At 39.3% G+C, this 20824-nt stretch overlaps 1 protein-coding gene across 5 annotated transcripts in view; it reads right to left on the bottom strand.

The window, feature by feature from the left end:
* ANK2 (ankyrin 2) overlaps positions 1-20824 on the bottom strand; it is a 501960-nt gene that overhangs the window by 12693 nt on the left and 468443 nt on the right. For 4 of the 5 annotated variants that reach the window (XM_030916064.1, XM_030916069.1, XM_030916058.1 and 1 more), the window contains 6 exons: positions 20520-20541; positions 9990-10064; positions 7396-7527; positions 5685-5828; positions 3050-3335; positions 1080-1371 (listed from right to left, as the gene is read on the bottom strand). In XM_030916064.1, the coding sequence (XP_030771924.1) occupies positions 1080-1371; positions 3050-3335; positions 5685-5828; positions 7396-7527; positions 9990-10064; positions 20520-20541 (951 nt within the window). Of the gene's footprint in view, positions 1-1079; positions 1372-3049; positions 3336-5684; positions 5829-7395; positions 7528-9989; positions 10065-11596; positions 17795-20519; positions 20542-20824 lie in introns of all 5 variants that reach the window. The other variant, XM_030916049.1, reaches the window with a different exon arrangement.

Here is a 20824-nt window from a genome sequence, read left to right as displayed (position 1 = left end):
GCTCTCCAATCAATTCTGAGGTATGTGAACCATATAGACTGTATTTTGAGAATAAATGGTTGATTAATTTCTTTTTTTTATTTTTAAATTTTATTTATTTATTTATTTATTTTTTTGAGACGGAGTCTTGCTGTGTCGCCCAGACTGGAGCTCAGTGGTGGGATCTCAGCTCACTGCAAGCTCCACCTCCCAGGTTCACGCCATTCTCCTGCCTCAGCCTCCAGAGTAGCTGGGACTACAGGCGCCCGCCACCACACCTGGCTAATTTTTTTGTATTTTTAGTAGAGACGTGGTTTCACCATGTTACCCAGGATGGTCTCGATCTCCTTACCTCATGATCCGCCCGCCTCGGCCTCCCAAAGTGCTGGGATTATAGGTGTGAGCCACCGTGCCCGGCCAATGGTTGATTGCTTTCTTAACATGGCCCCAACCCTTTTCACAATTTTAAAACTCACTTAATGACAAAGGAAGCGCTATGAAATATGCCACTGTCAGGCATTTGTACATTTAGAAACTGCTGTAAGTTTAGGTACAATGATTTTTTTCTCAGTCATTCCCAAAATAAATCTTAAAAAAAAAATCTAACTTGGAAATCATCTTGCATCTAATGAGAAAAATTTATTTTGGCAGCTAAACCCCACCCAATATCCACAGTCTGCGTGCTCATCACCTGACAGGCCAGAGATCTAACAAGCCTGCTGGTCCCAGCACATCCCATGGCAGACTTACCTGTTGCTGTTAATCTCTGCCACCAACTTTCATGCCCAAGTTTACTAATTTTGAAAAGCTCCTCCAGATGTATTGTTTCACCACTGTGTTCATTTTTCTTAGCAAAAGACTTTCCAGTGATAAGATCAGGACTTATGATCAAATCACTAGCACTGGAACTGTGCACCATTTCTTCCAGATTAATCGACTCTCAGATTTTAAAAGGGATTGAGGATTTCCATGTGCCAGGTTAATTAATTTGGTTAACTTTTTTGTTTTGAAGTGAAAAAAATAAACTATCAGAGAAATGGAAACTGGAAGATTTGTAGCTTTGTTACAGGTGGGCGAGAAAGTGGAGAGGAATGTCTTACCTTTTCAAAAGCTGCATCTTCATCGAGTCTTTCACAGGTCTCTGGCTGGTTATCGGCAGACTCCACTATTACAAGGCTGGTTTTCTGAGGAGAGCTCTCCTCTCTGTGCTCTGAGGGCTCTTCGGGTTCTTGTATGATGGGAGAGCCTCCCTGCTCACTGGATGTTGGGGTCTGGAGGTACAGCCTGTCCTCCTCTGGAGGGGTGCTAACTTCCTCAGGTGTCTTGCTGGGAGAGCCAGGTATTGTCGTAGGCTTCTGAGTCTCTGATGCTTCTGTTCCTGGAGTTGTCACACTGGAATGAAAAAGTCAAATGAGACTTAAGGGACATTTGCATTTCACCTCCCGCTCAAGCAAGCAAATTGAAAAGTAAGATGGAGCTGGTTTTTCCATAGTCTATGAGAGTCAAAATAGTTTTTGTACATTTGGCCAAGAAAGGCATTTGAAGAAAAATAATATGACTAGATATAGAGTTGTAGCTCATTGAGATCTAGCACTGGCAGAGAGTGACGTATTATTCTAAAGATGAAAATTATCCTAAAATGTATTACAGTTACCCAACCTCTACAATGTATATAAGTTATAGTTTCATCTTTTCTTTTATAACTCAAGGTGATATTGAGGATGCGATGAATTTTACATAAGTATTTGTAGCTAATAAGGCTTTTGAAGCAAGAATCAAAATTTGGCAGAATTAAATAAATCCCTATGTTAATATAGTTATCATAACTATAAATACAAGGAAATTCTTATTGTACCTCTGAAAAACTGTTTCATTTAATAATAGAGGCATCTGTTGACATGGAACCTTTTTTCATTGATAGTCTGGAGTTACTCCAATATAACTTTGATAACCTCAACTGCTAAATAAGATTATCTGCCTTTTCTGTGCCTTCTTTTGGTATTTAGTGCAATCTATCACTCCACAGATATTAAATGCCTAAAATGTCTCTCTGTTATCCTCTCCTCTTCTTCCCATCTTTTCCTTAGTCCTTCTCCTTCTTACTTATATTTTCTTTATGCTCACCCTTAAAACCTACAGGTTGATGGGGCAAGGGTGGCTGAGTAGAAGAAGAGACAATTTCATTATCCATTTCAGCCTCTTCTCAGGTCAGTGACCACAAAACTCACCAAATGACAAGTGAAATGCTTTGATACAATCTCATGACACCCTATTCTCAGACTTCAGGTTTAGGGATATGTTGGCCTTTCTCACAATTTGTTTTCTTTTTCTGGACAATCAATGTCAATCACACAACTCTTTCTCCTTGGCTTCCATAAAGGCCGGAATTTAAATTCTGAGCTGAATTAGGCTCTGCAGCTTCCTTCAGCCAGAAGCTCTTCATAAGACTTATCTTTATTCCCACCCCAACTCTATTCCAACTCATTTTAATAGTCTTTTATTCTATGTGGCTAGTTTGCATTGCATTTATATTTTTATGGCTAGTCCCCTCATATGCACTTCATGGTGCATTGGTTGAAATGCACCATTGGCTGTGGTAGCTACATCATCATTGATCACACTCCTAACCAGCAATGGCATGATGAGCTCCATATTTGAAGTGTTACAGAGCAAATGAGGTGCAGCAATATTACAAGTCATGGCCATGTCATCTACAGGGAATTTTATAGTTTAGATCAAGCATTCATAAACACACTTTTGACCCTGTGAGATGAGTCAAGTGTGTATTATTACTATAATGTACAGATGTGGAAATGGAGATTCAAAACACTTAAGGACATGTTCAAAGTCACAGCTCTGGAAGTTGGTTCTTGTAGGTCTGTGCCCCAAACAGTGTCACAATTATGTCTCTTACATGATAATGCTTTTGTTTTTCCTTCAGCTCTGGCACTTGTGACTGGTAGGGTCATTTTAAAATTATTTAAAAACTAATTATGCTTATATATGCCTGGCATCCACATTAGCCTGTTTCTTTGGTATTACATTTGACAGGCCTTCTTTGGAAACTCACAAATATTCCTGCTGATATTCCAGAGATGACTCTTCAGGCAGGTCTTGCATTTTCCCTGAGAAATCCTGTTGAACTTCCTCCTTGTGAGTTTGGGGAAACAGTGCTGTTGCTGAGCTGTCCCCCTCAGTTTTGGGGATGCCATCCTGAAAAGTGGAATAACCAACAGAAATGTCTTCCTCTGAGACGATAGGAGGGTGATCGCAGGTCTCGCTTTCTTTAGAAACAGCTTGTTCCTCTTTCTGCTTGTGCTGTGCAGTGCATAACTCCTCTTGAAGTACCGAGAACCCTAAAGGGAGAATGATTTAAGTATTTAGTTGAAGCTTACCTATATTGAATGGATATTTATTAAGTAACTACTATGTGCTACATCCTGAGATGGGCTGATGGATTACAAAGATGAAGAAGACACTGCATCCACCTTCAAGATACTGATCATGTAGAAGAGTCCATGCAAGTAAGAGTCAATTCCAATGCAGAGCAACTGGGTCATAGGTGCCAGTCAATGAGTGTGGGAGCACCTAACATGGGGTTAGAATTTGGAAAGAAAATGCAGAGTGTGCTACATGCCAAGGAGACCTAATGGTAAGTGGGAATGAACTGAGATAGTCAAAGCACAGAATCTGAAGAGTAAGAAGAGTACAGTTAATAATCATCATAACAAATAATAGCTAATACATACTGAAAATTTATTCTGTGTTAGGCACCGTTCCAAGTGCGCTGCAAGTATTAACTTGTTTAATCCTCACTCTAGCCTATGAGGATAGTACTCTTTTTATGTAGAGTCTTGTATGACAGGCTAAGGAATTTCATTATATCCAGGGAAATGAGGAGTCATTGAAAGATGTTTAGCAGAGGAGTGACTGGCATTCATCTATTGACTCCCTTATTCAACAGATATATATTGAGCATCAACTACGTAGTATGTGCTGCTTAGATGCTGGATACGTAGCAGTGAACAAGATAGAAAAAGCTTCTGTCCTCACTGAACTTGCATCTCTGCAGATATATATTTATGATAAATATTGGGAGAAAAGCAAACCAGGATAAAGGTAGAGGATAAATGGGGCTAGTATTTTAAATAGACTTGTCAGGAAAGGCTCTGCTTAGGAGGTGACATTTGAGCAGTGACCTAAATAAAGTGAGAGAAAAAGGTATATGTTGATCTAAGGAAAGAACATGCTAGGGTGGAGGAAGCAGAAAATACCAGGGCCCTGAAACAGGAGAATGCAGAGGAATGGCAAGGAGGCCAGGCGTGCAGGACCAGTGCGGTAAGGAGAGAGGTGGGAGATGAGGACAAGCTGTGAGGCTCTTGCCCAACACTAAGATACGTCATCATTCATATCCATGAGAAGTAAACTGCCACAGAAAAAAAAGAGTGAGGAGAAACAGCCAGTAAAGTAGAAAAAAAAAAAAAAAAGAAGAAGAAAAAGAAGCGAGAATGTCATGAAATTTAAGTAAAGAAAATGTTTTAAGAAGAAAGGCTTCACTATTCGTGTCAAATGTTACTCAGTGGCAAAGTAAGTTGAAGAATAAGAACTGCCTGCTAGACTTGACAATGAGGAAACAATAGGTGAATTTTATAAGACTGATTAGAGTGAATTACAGAGAGTTCTAGAAGGAATGGGAAGAGAGGAAGCAGAGACAAGAAATTCAAACTATTCCTTTAAGAGGTTTTCTATGAAATGGATAGAGTAACAGCAGTAATACAGGGGGGACATGTAGGGTAAAAGGAGTTATTTGCTTTGTTTTGTTTTTAAAGATGGGATCTATTAAAGCATGGTTTAATGCTGTTGGGTATGGTCTAGTGGTAGGAAGCCAAAATGGATACTTGCAGGAATGGAGTCTCTGATTGGGTAAAAGGAGATGAAATCTAGTACAAAACAAGAGATGATAGCTTTAGCAAAGTGAGGAAGTTTTATCCATTTTAATAGGATGGAAGGTAGAGTAAGTACATGTATTGAGATGCACTCGTGTTGGTAGATTTGTGGTGGAAAAATATAGACATTTGCTTCTGATTATTCCTATATTTTCTAAGAAATAGGAAGCCTGGTCATCAGCTGGGTATAAATAAAGAAAAGAGACAGTGTTGGAGGTTTGAAGGAAGAAGACAACATGTAAAATAGAGATAAGAGAGAGAGAGGAAAAAAAAAAAAAAACAGTGTTAGAGACCACAAACAAATGAGAACAGGTTAGGGAAACTTTAATACTGAAAATGTGGTAGGGCCAATGGCTGGAGGTCCCCGAGGGTCTGAAGCACTATTGGTGCAGAAGTAAAAGAGGAAATGTACAGTCACTGGTAGTGATATAGTCCTAGTTGTGAGCCTAGAAATGCGTGGCTAAGGTAGCATAAAAAAATACAAGTGTAAGAAGTGCCACCATGGAACTGAGGAAAGGGAATTCAATGGATCATTTTGTTATTTGTGAAATAACAAAGAATGAGCATGAAGTAGAGGTGGGAGGGTGTGTAAAACAGGGAGGAAAGCTTCAGGGTAGCAAGGAAAAGAACATATGATCACCATAGGCCATGGTCTACCTTCTGGAAAAAAAAAAAAGACAGTAGGTCCAGTGCCTCAATTAACCACACAGACACAATACATACACACACACACACATAGACACACACACACAGTTTGACCTTCACTATGATCCAGTGTAATGGTCTGTTCAATTTCTGCATAACTATGACTGATGCGCTCCTGGAGAGGTTCTATGTTGGTCTCCATGAGATGAACAATATCCATTCGGTTGATCTTGGTGAGACATTCAATGAGGTTCGTATCTGACACATTAGAGAAAGAGCATTTATTACTTCTGAGAGGTACTCTTAGAAATCTCTTTCATTTAACTGCCTCACTCAATTTTTGATATCTGTACAGAAAAAAAAATCAAAGCCTAATTAAAAGTCTTTGTAAAAATAAGCCAACAGACAAAAGAGATATGCATATTTAAAAAAGTGGCACAGCATGGGCACAAGTCCTAAAAGTAGAATTGTCAGGTAACATACAGGACACCCGCCATACCTGAATTTCAGATAAAAAACAAATACTTCTTTAGTATAAATATGCCCCAAATATCACATGGGACATGCTTATGCTAAAAATGTATTTGCTGACCACTTAAAACTTAAATTTAACTGGGCGCACTTCTGTTTTTATTTGCAAAATCTGACAATCCTACTCAGAAGAATGTAAAGAAAAGGAATGATAAATATAGACTGGATGTTATTTATGAGTAAAGGAAGCAGAAACAGAAAGTAATGCACTACCAGTGAAACAATGCTAAATAAAGCAATTGTGTCCACTTATCAATATTTAAAAAATATTGCGGTTTGAATAACATTACTGTTAGAAGTGAGGGCTGTTATTTAATGCTGTTCATACACATATTGTGCAAGAGTTTTTATGCAACATGCATGCTTTAGAAGTGACAGTAGCTTGTTCTCATTAGCTTACAGTAGTTCACTAAGTTCTCACTCAACATCATTGACAGATTCTTAGAAAACAATGTTCTGGTCACAAAAACATGGCCAAACTTCAAAATAAAACCCCAAATACTTTTAATATTAAACACTGAAGTGAAAGTGAGTTACACATACATTTAAGAAAGACTAATAAACATAAGTAAGATAATTATTCAATTTTTGAGGAACCAGTGAGTGATGGCGGTCATAGTGGTGGTGAGGTTCAATCAAGGAATAAATCTTCGCAAAGTGAAAATTGTAAGGAGCACCTCCTCCCACCATGCCATTCGTAAACAAACAATAACACATATGGTGGGCTCACTGAGTACTTTCCTAAGGCATCATTTATTTCATGCACATGTATAATTATCATACACTGTACACATTTTTATTTGACAATAATTTGTATTCATTCATTCTTTTCCCAATCCCCTTACTCAGTTCAGGGTCTCAAGTGGCTGGAACTTAACCCAGCAGCTCAGAGCACTTTGCATGGGAACCAACCTGGGAGATGATGCCATCCCATTGCAGGGGGCACTCACACACACCCACACTCACTCAGACTGGGATAATGTAGAAACACCAGTGAAACTGATATACACATCTTTGAGATGTGGAAGGAAACTGGAGTACTGGGGAAAAAGCCACACGGACACGGGGAGGATACATAAACTATACACAGACAGAGGCCTTGCTGGGAATTAATTCTTTTTTCTCATCAACGTTATAAGGAAATGACATTGAACAAAATGATATTACTCAAGGACCTGCTGTACTGTGGATTAATGGCATTTGCTTCTTTACTGTTTTACTGAATTTGCAAGATGCTGTTGTTGAGTAAGACATGTCTAACTTTAGCCCAACACACATATAGTTCCCCACTTACCTGTAGCGTGTTTCCCATCCCTCTCTAGCCAGTACTTCAACAGTGCATGACTCTGGTCTTGAAGAGAGTTGGGATTTTCAATTCGAATTTGATGAATTTGCTCCTCAGTGAAATCCAGTTCTCTTGCTAATTCTAGAAGATAAAATACTACTTTGTAAACACATTAACTTCAAGGTTTCAGTCTCTATACCTTGTTTTGTAATTTTGTAAATGATGTGTTCTTTATATTGTGGTGAGTATTTGGGTTCTTTAATTTCTACATATTAGAAGTGACTCTTATGTGCCTTTGTTCTTCTAGTACTAATTGTGGATTTTTTTCCCTAAAACTGGGTATAGAATTGATCACTGCATAGTGAAAATAAGTATGAGGCAGTGATGATAAGATATGCATAATTCAGGCCCATTTGATTCCAAAATGAAAACGAGATCATTAATACTTGCTTATGCTTTTAAGCAAGATAATGGAAAATAAATGACTGATAACAAGAGAAAGAAAACATTTCTCCCTTTAATTAACATAGGTGATGTTTTGAGTATTATAAATCCTGTTTCTGGATACTTTGATAAATACTAGCTGTGGCTATATTATGGTGGTTGGATAAATGCCTGTCTTTGACTTCATGTCAGGTGAATAAGAGGTCGAGGAAGCATTAACTGATCCAGGGAAGAAGACACAAGGTTTTCCTTTGAATTCTACTATTAACATTCCATATAGGTTGGGTGGGCCCAGTAGCTCATGCCTGTAATCCTAGAACTTTAGGAGACTGAGGTGGTAGGGACTGCTTGAGGCCAGAAGCTCAAGACTAGCCTGGGCAATATAGTGAGACCCCATTTCTACAAAAAATAATTTTAAAAAATTAGCTGGGTATGGTAGTGTTTGCCTGAGGTTCTAGCTATTCAGGAGGCTGGGCCAGGAGGATCACTTGAGCCTGCGAGTTTGAGGTTACAGTGAGCTATGATTGTGCCACTACACTCTGGCCTAGGCAACAGAGCACGATCCTGTCTCAATAAAATAAAACAAAACAAAACAAACAAAATAACAAACAAAAAAATTTACATATGGATGCTTATACATTATGGGGTGTGCGTGTGTGGGTGTGCAAATGGGGTGACTTCTTTTGAAAGCAATTTGACAATATCTTTCAAAATTAAAAATATATGTATCTTTTTCCCAGCAATTCTACTTATAATATGCCCTATAGATATACTCACAAAAATATACCAAAGCACAAGAATATTTACTGCCATCACCAGGAAACCACCTAAAGCCCATCAACAAAGGCCATTGATAAAATTATGGAACCTCCATATAGTGGAATTAAATACCTACCCACTTAAAAGAATGAAATACATATGTATATGTTAACACTATTTATGAGGAATATTATTCAGTAAAACTTTTCTTACTTTTAAATAATAGGCATAAATATAGGCACTGTATACTTTTTCTAAATGCATGAGAAGGTATTAGCAGTTATTTCTGAGGCACACGGCTAGAAGACAGATGTAGGTGTGAGAGTCATATTTACTTTTCATTTTACGTCATTCTATATGGTGGTAGGATGTGAATTTTTACCAAATATATACATATTGCATTTACTATGTAGGTATGGATACAAAGATATTTAAAGAGCAAAATAAATAATTCTGAATGTTATCTAGTAAGGCAATCAGGGATAGTTTGGCATCATTTTCTCCCCTAAATCCCCAAATTAGTTAAGTCTGATCAGTATGTAAGAATTACTTTAAGATTATTAAAAGTGAGAAAGTGGCCACTTCTCCTGTTTTCAGTCATGTACTCTAAATTATCAGTTATCTTTATGAGTATTATGGGCTCCTATTCATCACCAAATCTAAGAAATGGAAAGGAGAAGAATATTATTTTACAATGTTTATCTCTTTGAAGTAGTCACAAGTGATATTTAAAAAAAAAAAAAAAAAAAGACTAAAACAAAAAAGCCAGACTGACAATCTTGTTTTAATAGGTTAAGTCACAGGTAGATGAAAATGTATAGTTTTTAAAACCTACAAATCATAATGTGTAAATAAAGTATATTGATTTTAGAATTAACTTTTCCTTAATAAATTAACATAAAAATTCTACACATAAACACTCTCATCTCTCAAAAATGTTAGTGAAATATCTCATTCATGTGTGTTTTAACACTTAAAGCAAATTTTAGTGTTGTCTACTATGAAGATTTTTGACATAAGGTATATAAAAGAAGGAGCCTTGGTTAAATCTCACATTAAATATGATAAAAATTACATCTAAAAATTATCTTGAAATATAATAATCTCCCCCAAATTTAGATATTCACAACTGCCAAAGGAGGTTCCTGAAGGTGGGTATATTCTCTAAATCTTCTAATGGAAAGTTATATTATTCTAAATCTCAGAAATGATAAAAGGCCTGCCCTGGGCCATATATACCATTAGCTGATGCAGAGCCCAGGTTTTCTAGTACTTAGTTTATTCTTCTTTTCATATATTCTTTCTCAAGAAAGCGGGGGGTACCTTTTATGCTGTGAATGACACTTGACTGATGCATCTATGTCAGGTTTTGTTGAAAACCTGGGTCACATTCTTTTTACCTGTCCAGCTGAAGCCAAGGTGATCAGCAATATAAGCCAGCCTTTCCTCGATCCGTTCCTGCTCATCCTGTGGATCTGGAGAAGGTCAAAAACAGAATGGCCAAAGATTGTCTATGACAGGAGAGGAACCACAGTACTGATTCATTCAAAGAAAGGAAGTCACTTCTCCAAATATTTGAAAGCACAAACTAGATACTACATTTCAGATCATATTGAATGTCTGATTTCCGGGGTGGAATGGGGAATAGATCTAATATGAATCATGAAAACCATCTGCTTCCATATCTCTTTAATCAAGACTAGTTACTAGACATAATTATATAAGTTGCTGATTTCTACTAATCTTATGACTTTTCTTTTAAATTATTGGAGAGAATACTGCCCACCAAGAAGACCACCATCTTGTTCATGAAACACCAGAGAAATCATAAATGGGATGCAGAAGTGAAGCAATTGGCTAGGACCTCCTATTATTGCTTGTGGAGGGATAGATCTTTTCTAGGTCATTTCTGAAAGGAAACACAGCAGGGATTCACAAGAGATGTTGATCATGAGTTGATCAGGCCATCCTGATTAGTGTGGCCAGAAACAGCATTTGGTCCTGGTGACCTTGGAGAAACAGGGATAAAAGCATATGCATTTATATGTGTATATTGTATCTGTATGCATATATGTCTTTGGGGCAAAGTTTCTGCCTTCTTGCTATTAAGCTTATATACTACTCACCCTTATAAACTATAATTTTCCCATTCATGTTTAACTCCCACTGATTGATGGGCAGCATTTTAGACCATGGTATAGGAAATTTTGTATAACCTCAATTTAAGAATGACAGTCTTCATTGTAGAGATATTGGAAGAACACAGGCTACTTTTCAAAGCCATCTATGGTTTCCTTTTTCATAAGTCAAAGAGCCATCGTCCCCTCACAGTCAACTTAAACTGTGCAAAGTTTGAGTTTTTGTTGTCTGCTGCATCTAATTAGAGTACATTCTCCATCCATCTACCACATAAATGAAAAGCATATTTTTACCTTAGGTTTGTTTGCTTAAAGTATTTACCAATGGTATCTGAAATCCAACCTTTCTGAATCAAAAACAGATCCACAACAATTAGAATTTCATGTTATGTGAAATCTTCTCAAGCAAATGGCTTCCTAATGATTACAAAATTGTAAGTAAAAATTATTTTAAAGTATGCAAAGGTAAGAAGAAAAGCAATGAGTCTTCATACTATGAAACAAAATACAATATATTCATGTGCAAAAGTGCTTAATTTGAGTCTAAGCTTGGGACTTCAGAACAACAAAACTCAAAGCTCGCATGGCCTTATTACGTGCAGAGGCTAAAGAAAGGCAAGATCACTGTTGCCTGGTTATTATGTTTATGTTTTCCATAAGCATTCTCATTACTCAATCTTGAGATTGTTTTCTTAGACAAGAGTATACAAAGAAAGCACAAAACACAAAGGGCTTACACAAACACATTAGCCACTACAGAAAGCTTAAAGAAAATGAGACACAAATCATCAAATAAAACAAACATACAAAAAAACTATATCAATTTTATGACATGCGTAGCACAGGGAATCCCAGTGGCTGGCAAATACCTTCAGCATGGTCATGGCCATTTTCATCAGGGATGCGTTCAATCAGAGTCTCAATAGACTCATCCCAAATGGGCCTTGTGTCAAAGATGTCCTCAGGAACTGAGTGCTCGGTCTCAACAGGTGGCAGATTTTCAATTACTGATACTTCCAGGGCACTACTACTTTCATCGTCTGAAACTAGTTCCTGCTCCCTCTCTGACTGTGTCAGCCTATCCACTAACTTGGAAGCCTCATCACTAATCTCCTCAAAGAATTCTATGGAATTTCTGTAAAGGTCAAAGAAATGCTCTTTACTTTCTTTTGTGGGGCTTGTGCCCCCCCTGCAGGAAGATGTGGTGCTTCTGCTCTTAACTGGCAATCGGGATGTAAGTATCTTTGGTCTTGTGGCCCCTTCTTCTGATTCTAACTCAAGTTCCTCTGCCCTCTCTCTGCTCTCTGTTTCTGTCTCAGTGTAACTTCTGGTTTTTACTGGGCATTTGGTCTTTGAGTCCAAAGAACTAGCATCAGATTCAGATTTGCTTCTAGTATCTGGTGCGATGCTTGTCATGTCCTGTCCCTGAGGAGCCACTGTCTCCTGGACAGAGGTGTCTAGATCTGAGAGCTGCTGTTCAACTCTTTGGAGGGGTACTTTGACAGGGAGTTTGGACTTTGGTTTTGCTTCATCCTCCTTATTTTCCTCATCTACACTGGATAGCAAATCTTCAGAAAGGGAACTCTGATACTCTGCAGATGGAGGTGCTGTGGTGGAAGTGGGCATAGTCCTTACAGGAATTTTAGATTTGCTTTCAGTAGAAGGCACATTCTCCATGGGTGCAGTAGGAATTTCGATTACTGATTTCTGTTCTTCTGGGGAAGAATCGGGAGAATCAACACCCCTATCTGAATAAACAGACCTGGTGACTGTGGAAAAATCTAACTGGACTTGTGCAACTGGTTCAGAAGAGTCGGGGCAGGATATCTGCTTTACACCAGACAGAGGAGATATATCACCCGTTTGCATGATGGGGAGGTCCTTGGTCCCTACACTAACAGCCTCTTTTGTCAGTGTTTCAGGGGAGGCTGAAATCCCCATTTGAGAGTTAAGTTGAGCATCCGAAGCAGGTATTTCCTCTACTTCCTCACTCAGGTCATCTGGAAGTAAGTCTGCCTCATCATCCACTGTTTCTTTTGATTCTGAAAGTGCTAGTGATTCAGTTGATGTCTCCAGCGGTAAGGGCTCAGCCCCAGTAGCCCCTTCTTTCACATCTTCAGAGAGAGTCTCTTCCCTGGATTCTTGACCAATTTGGAAAAAGTGAAAACTTTCATCTGCATAGGACCTTTTGGTCATATCAATGGCACCACTTCGGGTCATTTCAAACAATTTTCCTTCCTGAAACAGAAATGGGTTTTGCTCACTTGTTGGGGTTCCCTCTTCAGTTGGGGTTCTAGCAGGAGTGGTGTCAGGGGTGGTACCCTGTGATTGTCTGTCTACCATCAAACCAAATATCTTTTGTTCTTCCTCTTTCACACGAGCCTCAAAGGCTTCATCGTCTTCCCGAATTTCACTCCAAGAATCAGAATCAACATCAGTTTTTGTGATAATGACTTTGCTTATTTGTTCACCAACAACTGCTGTTGTAGCTGACATAGTAGACTCAAAAGATGAAGAGGCACTGTCTGATTGCATTTCCCACAAGGTACTTTCTTGTTGGGATTCCACTTTTATGTCTTGGCCCTCAAAATTAGATTCTTTGCTTAAAACAGTTCCACTAGAGGAGCTTGCCACCACAACATCTTCAACAGGGGATGTGATGGTAACAGAATACACTTCAGAAGAGTGAAAACTTGTGGTGTGATTTGCATCTGTTTGGGTTTTGCTTTCTTCACTAGAGAAAAAAGATTGGGAAGGGACATTTTCATAAGGGCTAGTTATTTGGCGATCATAGATTTCATCCGTCTCAGCTAGGTCGGACACAGGAACATCCATGGAAAATCTATCTGTTTGAGTAGTAATGGATGAGTCTTGAGTGGGGCAGTCCTTTGGTAAGTTCTCAAATGTTTCATCAGTTTTTGTGATTTCTGTTTTTTGAATAGAAGATGTGGTGGATACGTCTTCATCTAACTCTTTTCCTTCAGATACCAAACAATGAGGCAAAGAGGACGAAGGTGAAAAGCTTTCACTGGGGCAATCTGCTTGTGGAGATTCTGCTCTAGAAACATCAAGCTCTTCTCCCTCTGTGTCTTTTTCATGACTGCCTTGGAGAGCTAACGATTCTTTAAAGATTACTGGCTGTTCATCAATATCATCATCAGTTGGACTCTGCAGACCTGAAGAGACAGGAGCAGCTGAGCTGCTAGGACTCATGGCCTCACATCCATGGCCACCACAGATTTCTGGCTGATCAGTGTCTCTGTTTAGCTTATCAAAAGAATTATCTGCAGCTTCAGTGGAAACAGCATGACTGTCTTCAGCTAAATGGGATTCAGAATCTTTTTCTTCTTCTGATTTACCTGGCTCTTCCTGAGTCTCTTCATTCATCTTGAAAGTATATTGTTTGGAAACGATAGGCTGGAATTGTACTTCTTCTGGACTGGAATTGGAGTCCATGCTTGATGGAAGTGGTGAAGGAGGTTGTACTCGAATCACTGGTTCTGGTAAGAGGCCTGAGTCAGCACCTTTTTTTAGCTGTGTCAGCTCAGGTTCACTTTCTGAGGAGGAAGACACCTTCCTGCTCTCTGAAGTTACTAACCCAGGGACACCACTTTCATCCTCCCCACTGCCCGTATGTTTCGGTTCATCCACATCTACTGAACAGTCTGCATCTGGGTCACAGGATGAAGAGGATTCTTCTTGTTTGGGTTCTTTTTTGTAGTCCCTTTTCTGCTTTGCTTCTTGTTCAAGTTCATCGAACATTTTGATTTTGGTTACCATTTTAAACATCTCCTCTTCAGGTGTGAACCTCTTTTTCTCCCCATTTTCTGAATCATCCTCCTCTGCACATTCATGAATCACAGCTGGTTTTGGTGTACTTACATCTGAGGTTTTGGGTGTAACCTCATAGCTGACTTCTTCAGAGCTGGGGGTGTCGGGAGAAAGGGGACTCTTCCCTGAGCTCTCCATGAGCGATGTCTGCTCAAGACTGTCATCCTCAGCACTGCCGTCAGGGTCTCGGAGTAGCCGGGACCGCACAGAGGCTACTTCCATCAAGAGTTCTGTTTTGGCAACAGCTGCAGGAAGAGGAAAGTGACTTGGAAAAATTCCAGCCTTCATCTTTGGTTCAACAGGGCTGCTTTCCAGAGAGTCACGGCAAGGGGATTCTTTCAGAGGACTTGGCTCCAGAGAATCAGGGGTTTTGTGTGAAGAGTTATCTTCTAGCACAGGGCTGGCTTCCAGAGAGTCTTTGTGGCTCACTGCTAATGAGTCATCAGCCACAGCACTGAGGACTTCGCTATCTCGGCTAGGGAGTGCAAGTTCTAACCCTTGGGGACTTCTAATGACTCCCTGAGGCTTTGATTCAGTTCCTGTATCTGTCTTTACAGAAGCCTCAGGCAGCGGCGAGGCCTTTGTCTCATCTGAGGTGGCTGTGGATTCCTGAGCCTCACTATCAGCTTGTGTCTTGTGGGCTGAACTACCAAAGGTATGTTGACCTTCATCACAGGCTGCCTCCTCAGTCAGTCCTGTGGGTGTCTCTTTAGCTAATGCTACACTACAGCTGTCTGTGCAATCATCTTTTCTTTCAGGGCTTGTGTCTTTGGGAGAGCCTAGAGTGGTCTCTTTCTGAAAACCCTCAGTAGAGGTCTCTGAGACCTCAGTGACTGTGGCACCTCGCTCTTCAGAACCACCAGTAATGTCTTTGGTTGTGGGATGCTCTTTTTCTGAATGAATTTCTGTGGTGGTTTCTATCTTGGTGCTTTCCTTTGTTTCCCCAACTTGCTCCTCACTTTTCTTTGGTGAGAAAGAAAGGCTTTCTGGGCTTGTCTCAGGGGTCTCTGCTAGGCCCTCATGCTTATAGCTTTCTTCTGAACTAATCTGAGGGGTCCCCTCCATCAGACTGCCGCACGGGGAGCCAGCTACCCCCTCATTCTTTAGGCTTTCAGAACTGCCATCTAAAGCACCACTTTGTAAAGACAGAGCTGGAAGGAACTCATCTTTCATGTAGTCGAGTGGAAATGTCGTGTTGAAAGGACTAGTGAGTACTTGGTCTAAATGAAGCTGTGCCTTTTCTGTCTCCTCACTCAGGCGGAATTGTTGGTATTTGTCATTGTCTTCCAACTCTTGCTTAATGACCTCAGAGAAGTCAGTGGAGGTTTTCCTATCTGGGCTGATCTGGAGATCCATGTCTCCCTGCTCATCAGCCATCTTTTCTTTGGGGACTTCGCTCTCTCTGTGGCTTTCTCCTTCAGGTGCTGACTGAACAGGTTCAGGTATTTTGTGGCTGAGAATTTTCTCCTTTTCTCCAGCTGCATCTTCTTTCTTAACTCCTATAGAGGAAGCACGAACTCCTCTTTTGGATTCCGTCGTGCCCGTTACTGGGAGTCTCTGGCCTCGTTTGATTGTCTGATTCTCTGTTTTCTGAGTTTCTCTCTGGGTTAGTATCGGCCCCTTTTCTTTTTCTATCCGAACTTTACCTTTCTCTTGTGGCTGCTTTTGTTTTGCTGATTTGTGCTCAAAGAGTCCAGTTTTATGTTTAGAAGGGTCCTGACCTGACTGGAAAGCCTTCATCAGCTCCCGAACAGACATGGTTTCTTCGATCCTCTCTGTTTTTGAAGTGGGGGATACAGGCGGTTGCTTTTCTGTTTTGCCAGAAGGTGACATAGGCAGGTGCTTTTCGGTTTTCCCAGCTGTTGATACAGGTTGGTGCTTGTCCGTTCTTCCGGACGGTGAAACAGGCAAGCGTTTTTCTGTTCTCCCAGGCGATACTGGCGGGTGTTTTTCTGTTCTCCCGGAGGGCGATACAGGTGGACGTTTGTCTGTTTTGCCTGAAGGTGAAACAGGTGGGTGTCTTTCTGTTTTTGTAGATGACACAGGGGAGTGCCTTTCAGTTTTTGTCGAGGGTGATACAGGTGAGTGTTTCTCAGTTTTACTCGAAGATGACATAGGTGAATGTCTTTCCGTTTTTGCAGAGGGTGACACAGGTGAGTGTTTCTCAGTTTTACTTGATGGTGATACTGGAGGGTGCCTTTCAGTTTTTGCAGAAGAGGAAAGAGCAGAGTGTCTTTCTGTTTTAGAGGAGGGAGACCCTGGTGCATGTCTCTCTGACTTCAGAGAGGGTGATGCAGCTGGATGTGTCCTGTGAGTGGTCTTTTTTGGCACATCCTCCTTGCCTTTGACCCTGATGGGCAACTTGCTTCGACCTTTCTGTTCATCTTCCACTCGCTTCTGAAGGGCCTTTACTTTGTCCTTTATGGAACCAATGGGAGTTTCTTCTATCAAAGGAGATGTGGCCTTGACAGTGGGAAGAGGTTCAGGGGCTAAACCTGGGTCTTCATCTAATGACTCTTCTGAACTACCTTTTTTAAGTTCAGCTTTCTCTGCACTAGCTTGTAAACTTTCCTCTTTTTGTTTCTGCTTTTCTTTTAATTTCCTTCTTACTGGCTTCTTTATTCCCAAGCTTGGTTTGTGCTGTTTCTGTGTACTCTGTGTCTCATCTGGGGGTATGTCTTTCCCTTCCTTTTCAGAGCTCTTGCCAACAGCCAGAGCCTCACATTTCTTCCCTGCCTTATCTTGAACTGTCTGTAGCTGCTCTGAGTCTTTCTCTACTTTTCCTTTTATCTCTTTATCTATTCTAACTTCTGCACATGGATATTCAGTGATTTCTAAAGGTGCTTTTTGCCTAGCCTCTTCTATTTCCTCATCACTGACAATAACCCATTCCTCTTCCACTAATCCTCTCTCAGACCGAGAGCTCTGCACACTGCCTTCATCTCTTGTGCAGGTTCCACTTCTCAGGATTTCATTCACTTTCTCTAAGTCCTCTTTAACTCTTTCAACGATTTCAAAAGGCTCTCCTGGCTCTTCCTCAGCAGCCTTCACCAGCTCCTTCACTTTAATAGAACCTGCCTTATCAGACACATCTGTGGTCAAGATGGCGGTCATTTTGATCAAATCTTGTTTCATCTCAGAAACTTCAGAGAGCAAGTCCGGACTTGCTAGGACAGGAACTTCATTAACGAGGTGACTTTTCAGGACAGATGTTTCTGTAGATTCTGTCTCATCATCTTTGATGTGAATGAAAAACATTGAAAGTAAAATGGAAATCAAAAAAGATATTGGCAAATGTAATCAGGACTGAAACGACACAGCGTCTTTTCCTGTGGTGGTGGTGGGAGGGGCAACAAAATGGGCTGGGAATGGTAGATCCACAAGGCCTCAGAGTACAAGAGCAAAGCAAGGCTAACGGAAAAAAAACAACTGAAAAGGAAAAATGAGCAGGAAATAACTTGCTTAATTTTTCTCACTTGTAGCACATCCACACATACAACAAAGCTAAAACAAGACGTACACACACACAAAAAAACACTACATATCAAAACAAAGAACGCAGTGAAATTACACAGAGGTATCTCAAGATTGTTCAGACGTTACAGATCAATGTTAAAAAAAAAAAAAAAAAAAAAAAACCATGGAGAAAAAATAAGAAAAAAAGCATTAGAAATTGCAGAAAGTTGATTTCCTCTAGGAGAAAGCCAGTAGTAGCAAGCTCAGAAAAACATCTAATGATGTATATACATTTTCAATCATATAAAAATCTGAAATTCAGTATGTTTAGTTCTACCAATATACAAAGACTATATAAAATATATCTGAATCAGCTGCAAACCGGCATTTCATCTAAGGGAAATTCACACCTAACAATGAAACAAACAGTCTGGTGCTAAGAGGCATGGTCCTTTCCTTGGAGCAACCTCCTTGTTTAGACACAGAATGGAAAGACCAAGGAGGGAAATAAAGGAAAGGAAAGAAAAACAACAGAAACAACAATTGTGATTAAACTTATAAGTGAGTCCAAAGTTAAAATGTGATGCATGGCAACCCAAGTCAGAGACAGTCACACAGGACACACACACAGTTTATGTAAGCCAAGTTATTTCCATGCAAAGCAAAGGTGGAGTAAAACTGCTGGGAGAGGCGGCCTTGCTGAAACGCATGGGCAGGAGGATGGCAGGAATTTAGAACAGATATGTAAAATGTTACTGTGGCAAAGTGTACTTATTTCTCTTCAGCATGCATAAGCTGCTGAAGGTGGTATATTTGAGTTTTAGGTTGTGGGGGCTTATACCCATTAATGGTAAGGAAGAAAACTCAGTAAACTCTTCTAAAATGTGCTCATAAAAACACTTCAGGTAAGAGTCCCTTCCACAGAGCCCTTCTTTAGAGATTAGTTTATACCTAGATGAAAATTATCTAATGATTATCTTTAAAACAAAAGCAAACATGAATCTGTATTTAAAACTTTTGAAACACTCAAAACACCTAGAAATCCTTCAGGAAAATCCATGGCATTATAGCAACATGGTAACATTTTTTATCTTTCTTTTCTTTTTTTTTTTTTTTTTAACAATTGAGCCATATGGATGAATTAATTTTTAATTCTTACTAGTTTGCATCGGGGAGCAAAGTAAGAGGCCGTTTAAACAAATGGAGTAGTTCTGAAGAAGAAAGTGAGAGAATAAAGTAAAATCACTTAAAAAAAGGAATCAATGAAGGCAATGTGATATGTCATATATACAAAAGTGCCTTCTCTTGGGAGAATCTGTGTTTGTTGAGGAGATACAGTATGTGAATATGTGAATATTCCAGATCTGAATAATGCTTTAACATGAGGGTAAGCCTCATTCAAAGCAACTTCAATAACCTGGTAGTAAATTACATTGTCCTAGGACTTTTAAAAAAAAAGCCCTCAGATCACTGTATAGGGCCAAATGAGCATATTGAACATGGTTCTAAGTTTTCTCATTTTAGAATATACTCTGAAATACAGCAAATCAAAATAAACTCTGAAATAAAATTTATTGATATTCAATAAACTTTAAAAATCAGATTTTTAAAAAGCGTTTGGGGCACAAAAGCAGAAATCTGTAAAATTCAACTGAAGCTTCCACATAAGAAGCCAGAGAGTCACTAGACACAGTCCAACAAACTAAAACGTTAATTGGCTATTACAAACCTGAAATGAGTTCTAAGATAGCTCTTTTAAGGTCTGTAAAAAACAGTTCTCTCTCTACTAGATCAGGTTTGGGATTTGCATCATTATTTAAAATTAGCCCTATAATAAGATGCTGTTGTGATTAGTAACTTTATCCAGGGGGTTTTAATTTTTGCATTTGTGGCCCTTCATTTTTGTTTATTTATTTATTTTTTTTCCAGAAAGTTTTCACAGAAGTCTGTTAGACCTCAGCTCTAAAGACGTTGGTTACACTTCACCACAGTAAAAAGTGCAAGAGTGGGATGGGGGAAGGGGCAGGCATTGGATGGGGTTAGCTTCAGCTAAGAACTATTAGACAGTATCACTTTTGCAGGTGTATCCTACAAAAATAATGAGCTCTCTACAGAAGTCATTCTTGCATTACATAAAAAGTGATACTGTCATGTCAGTGCTTAAAAAATAATGAGATGACAATGTTATGTTAACAAATGGACAAAACGGTAGGGTGGGTTTCTAAACAAGCATAACAGCAATACCAGGGTTAACAAGGATGTCAAAAGAAAGTGAATGCTTAGATGAATAATCATTGCATTTTACTGCTAATTAGCTTGCAAATCAGGTATATTTGTAATTTAACTGGCCAAGCTGCTTTTATAAATATATTAATGATTAATAAGGATAATATAAAAATTTAATTACTATAGTGGTTAGTAATAGCAACTAGCTTGCATTTTAATTCATGCTTCTTTTTATGGTAGCCAGCTTTCAGACAAACTCAATTTTCTTTAAATTCTTACTTTTTTCTGATGTCATATCGATCTGAAAGAAAACATACATAAATTGAATGGTTACAAATACTGCCTTGGCTCATAGCCCCTGGTGTGCACAAGAAGCTCCTATCCATAATTATACATGTTGGGTGACACCATAACTATAGGAAGGTCAGAGTAATTTGCTACAGTTTTTCCTGAGAGTCTCCATGATTCTTATCCTGACTTTGGAAAAAAACTTCTGTTTTCTAGACACTACAGGTAGAAAGTCCTTTCTAGCATGTTAATCCTGGGAAGATACGACCCAGGCTGGTTTTGATGTTGGGATACAT

This window comes from Rhinopithecus roxellana, chromosome 2 (genome assembly GCF_007565055.1).
Source record: "Rhinopithecus roxellana isolate Shanxi Qingling chromosome 2, ASM756505v1, whole genome shotgun sequence".
In the NCBI taxonomy this organism is placed as follows: Eukaryota; Metazoa; Chordata; class Mammalia; order Primates; family Cercopithecidae; genus Rhinopithecus; species Rhinopithecus roxellana.
This window is presented reverse-complemented; position numbering and strand designations above follow the sequence as displayed.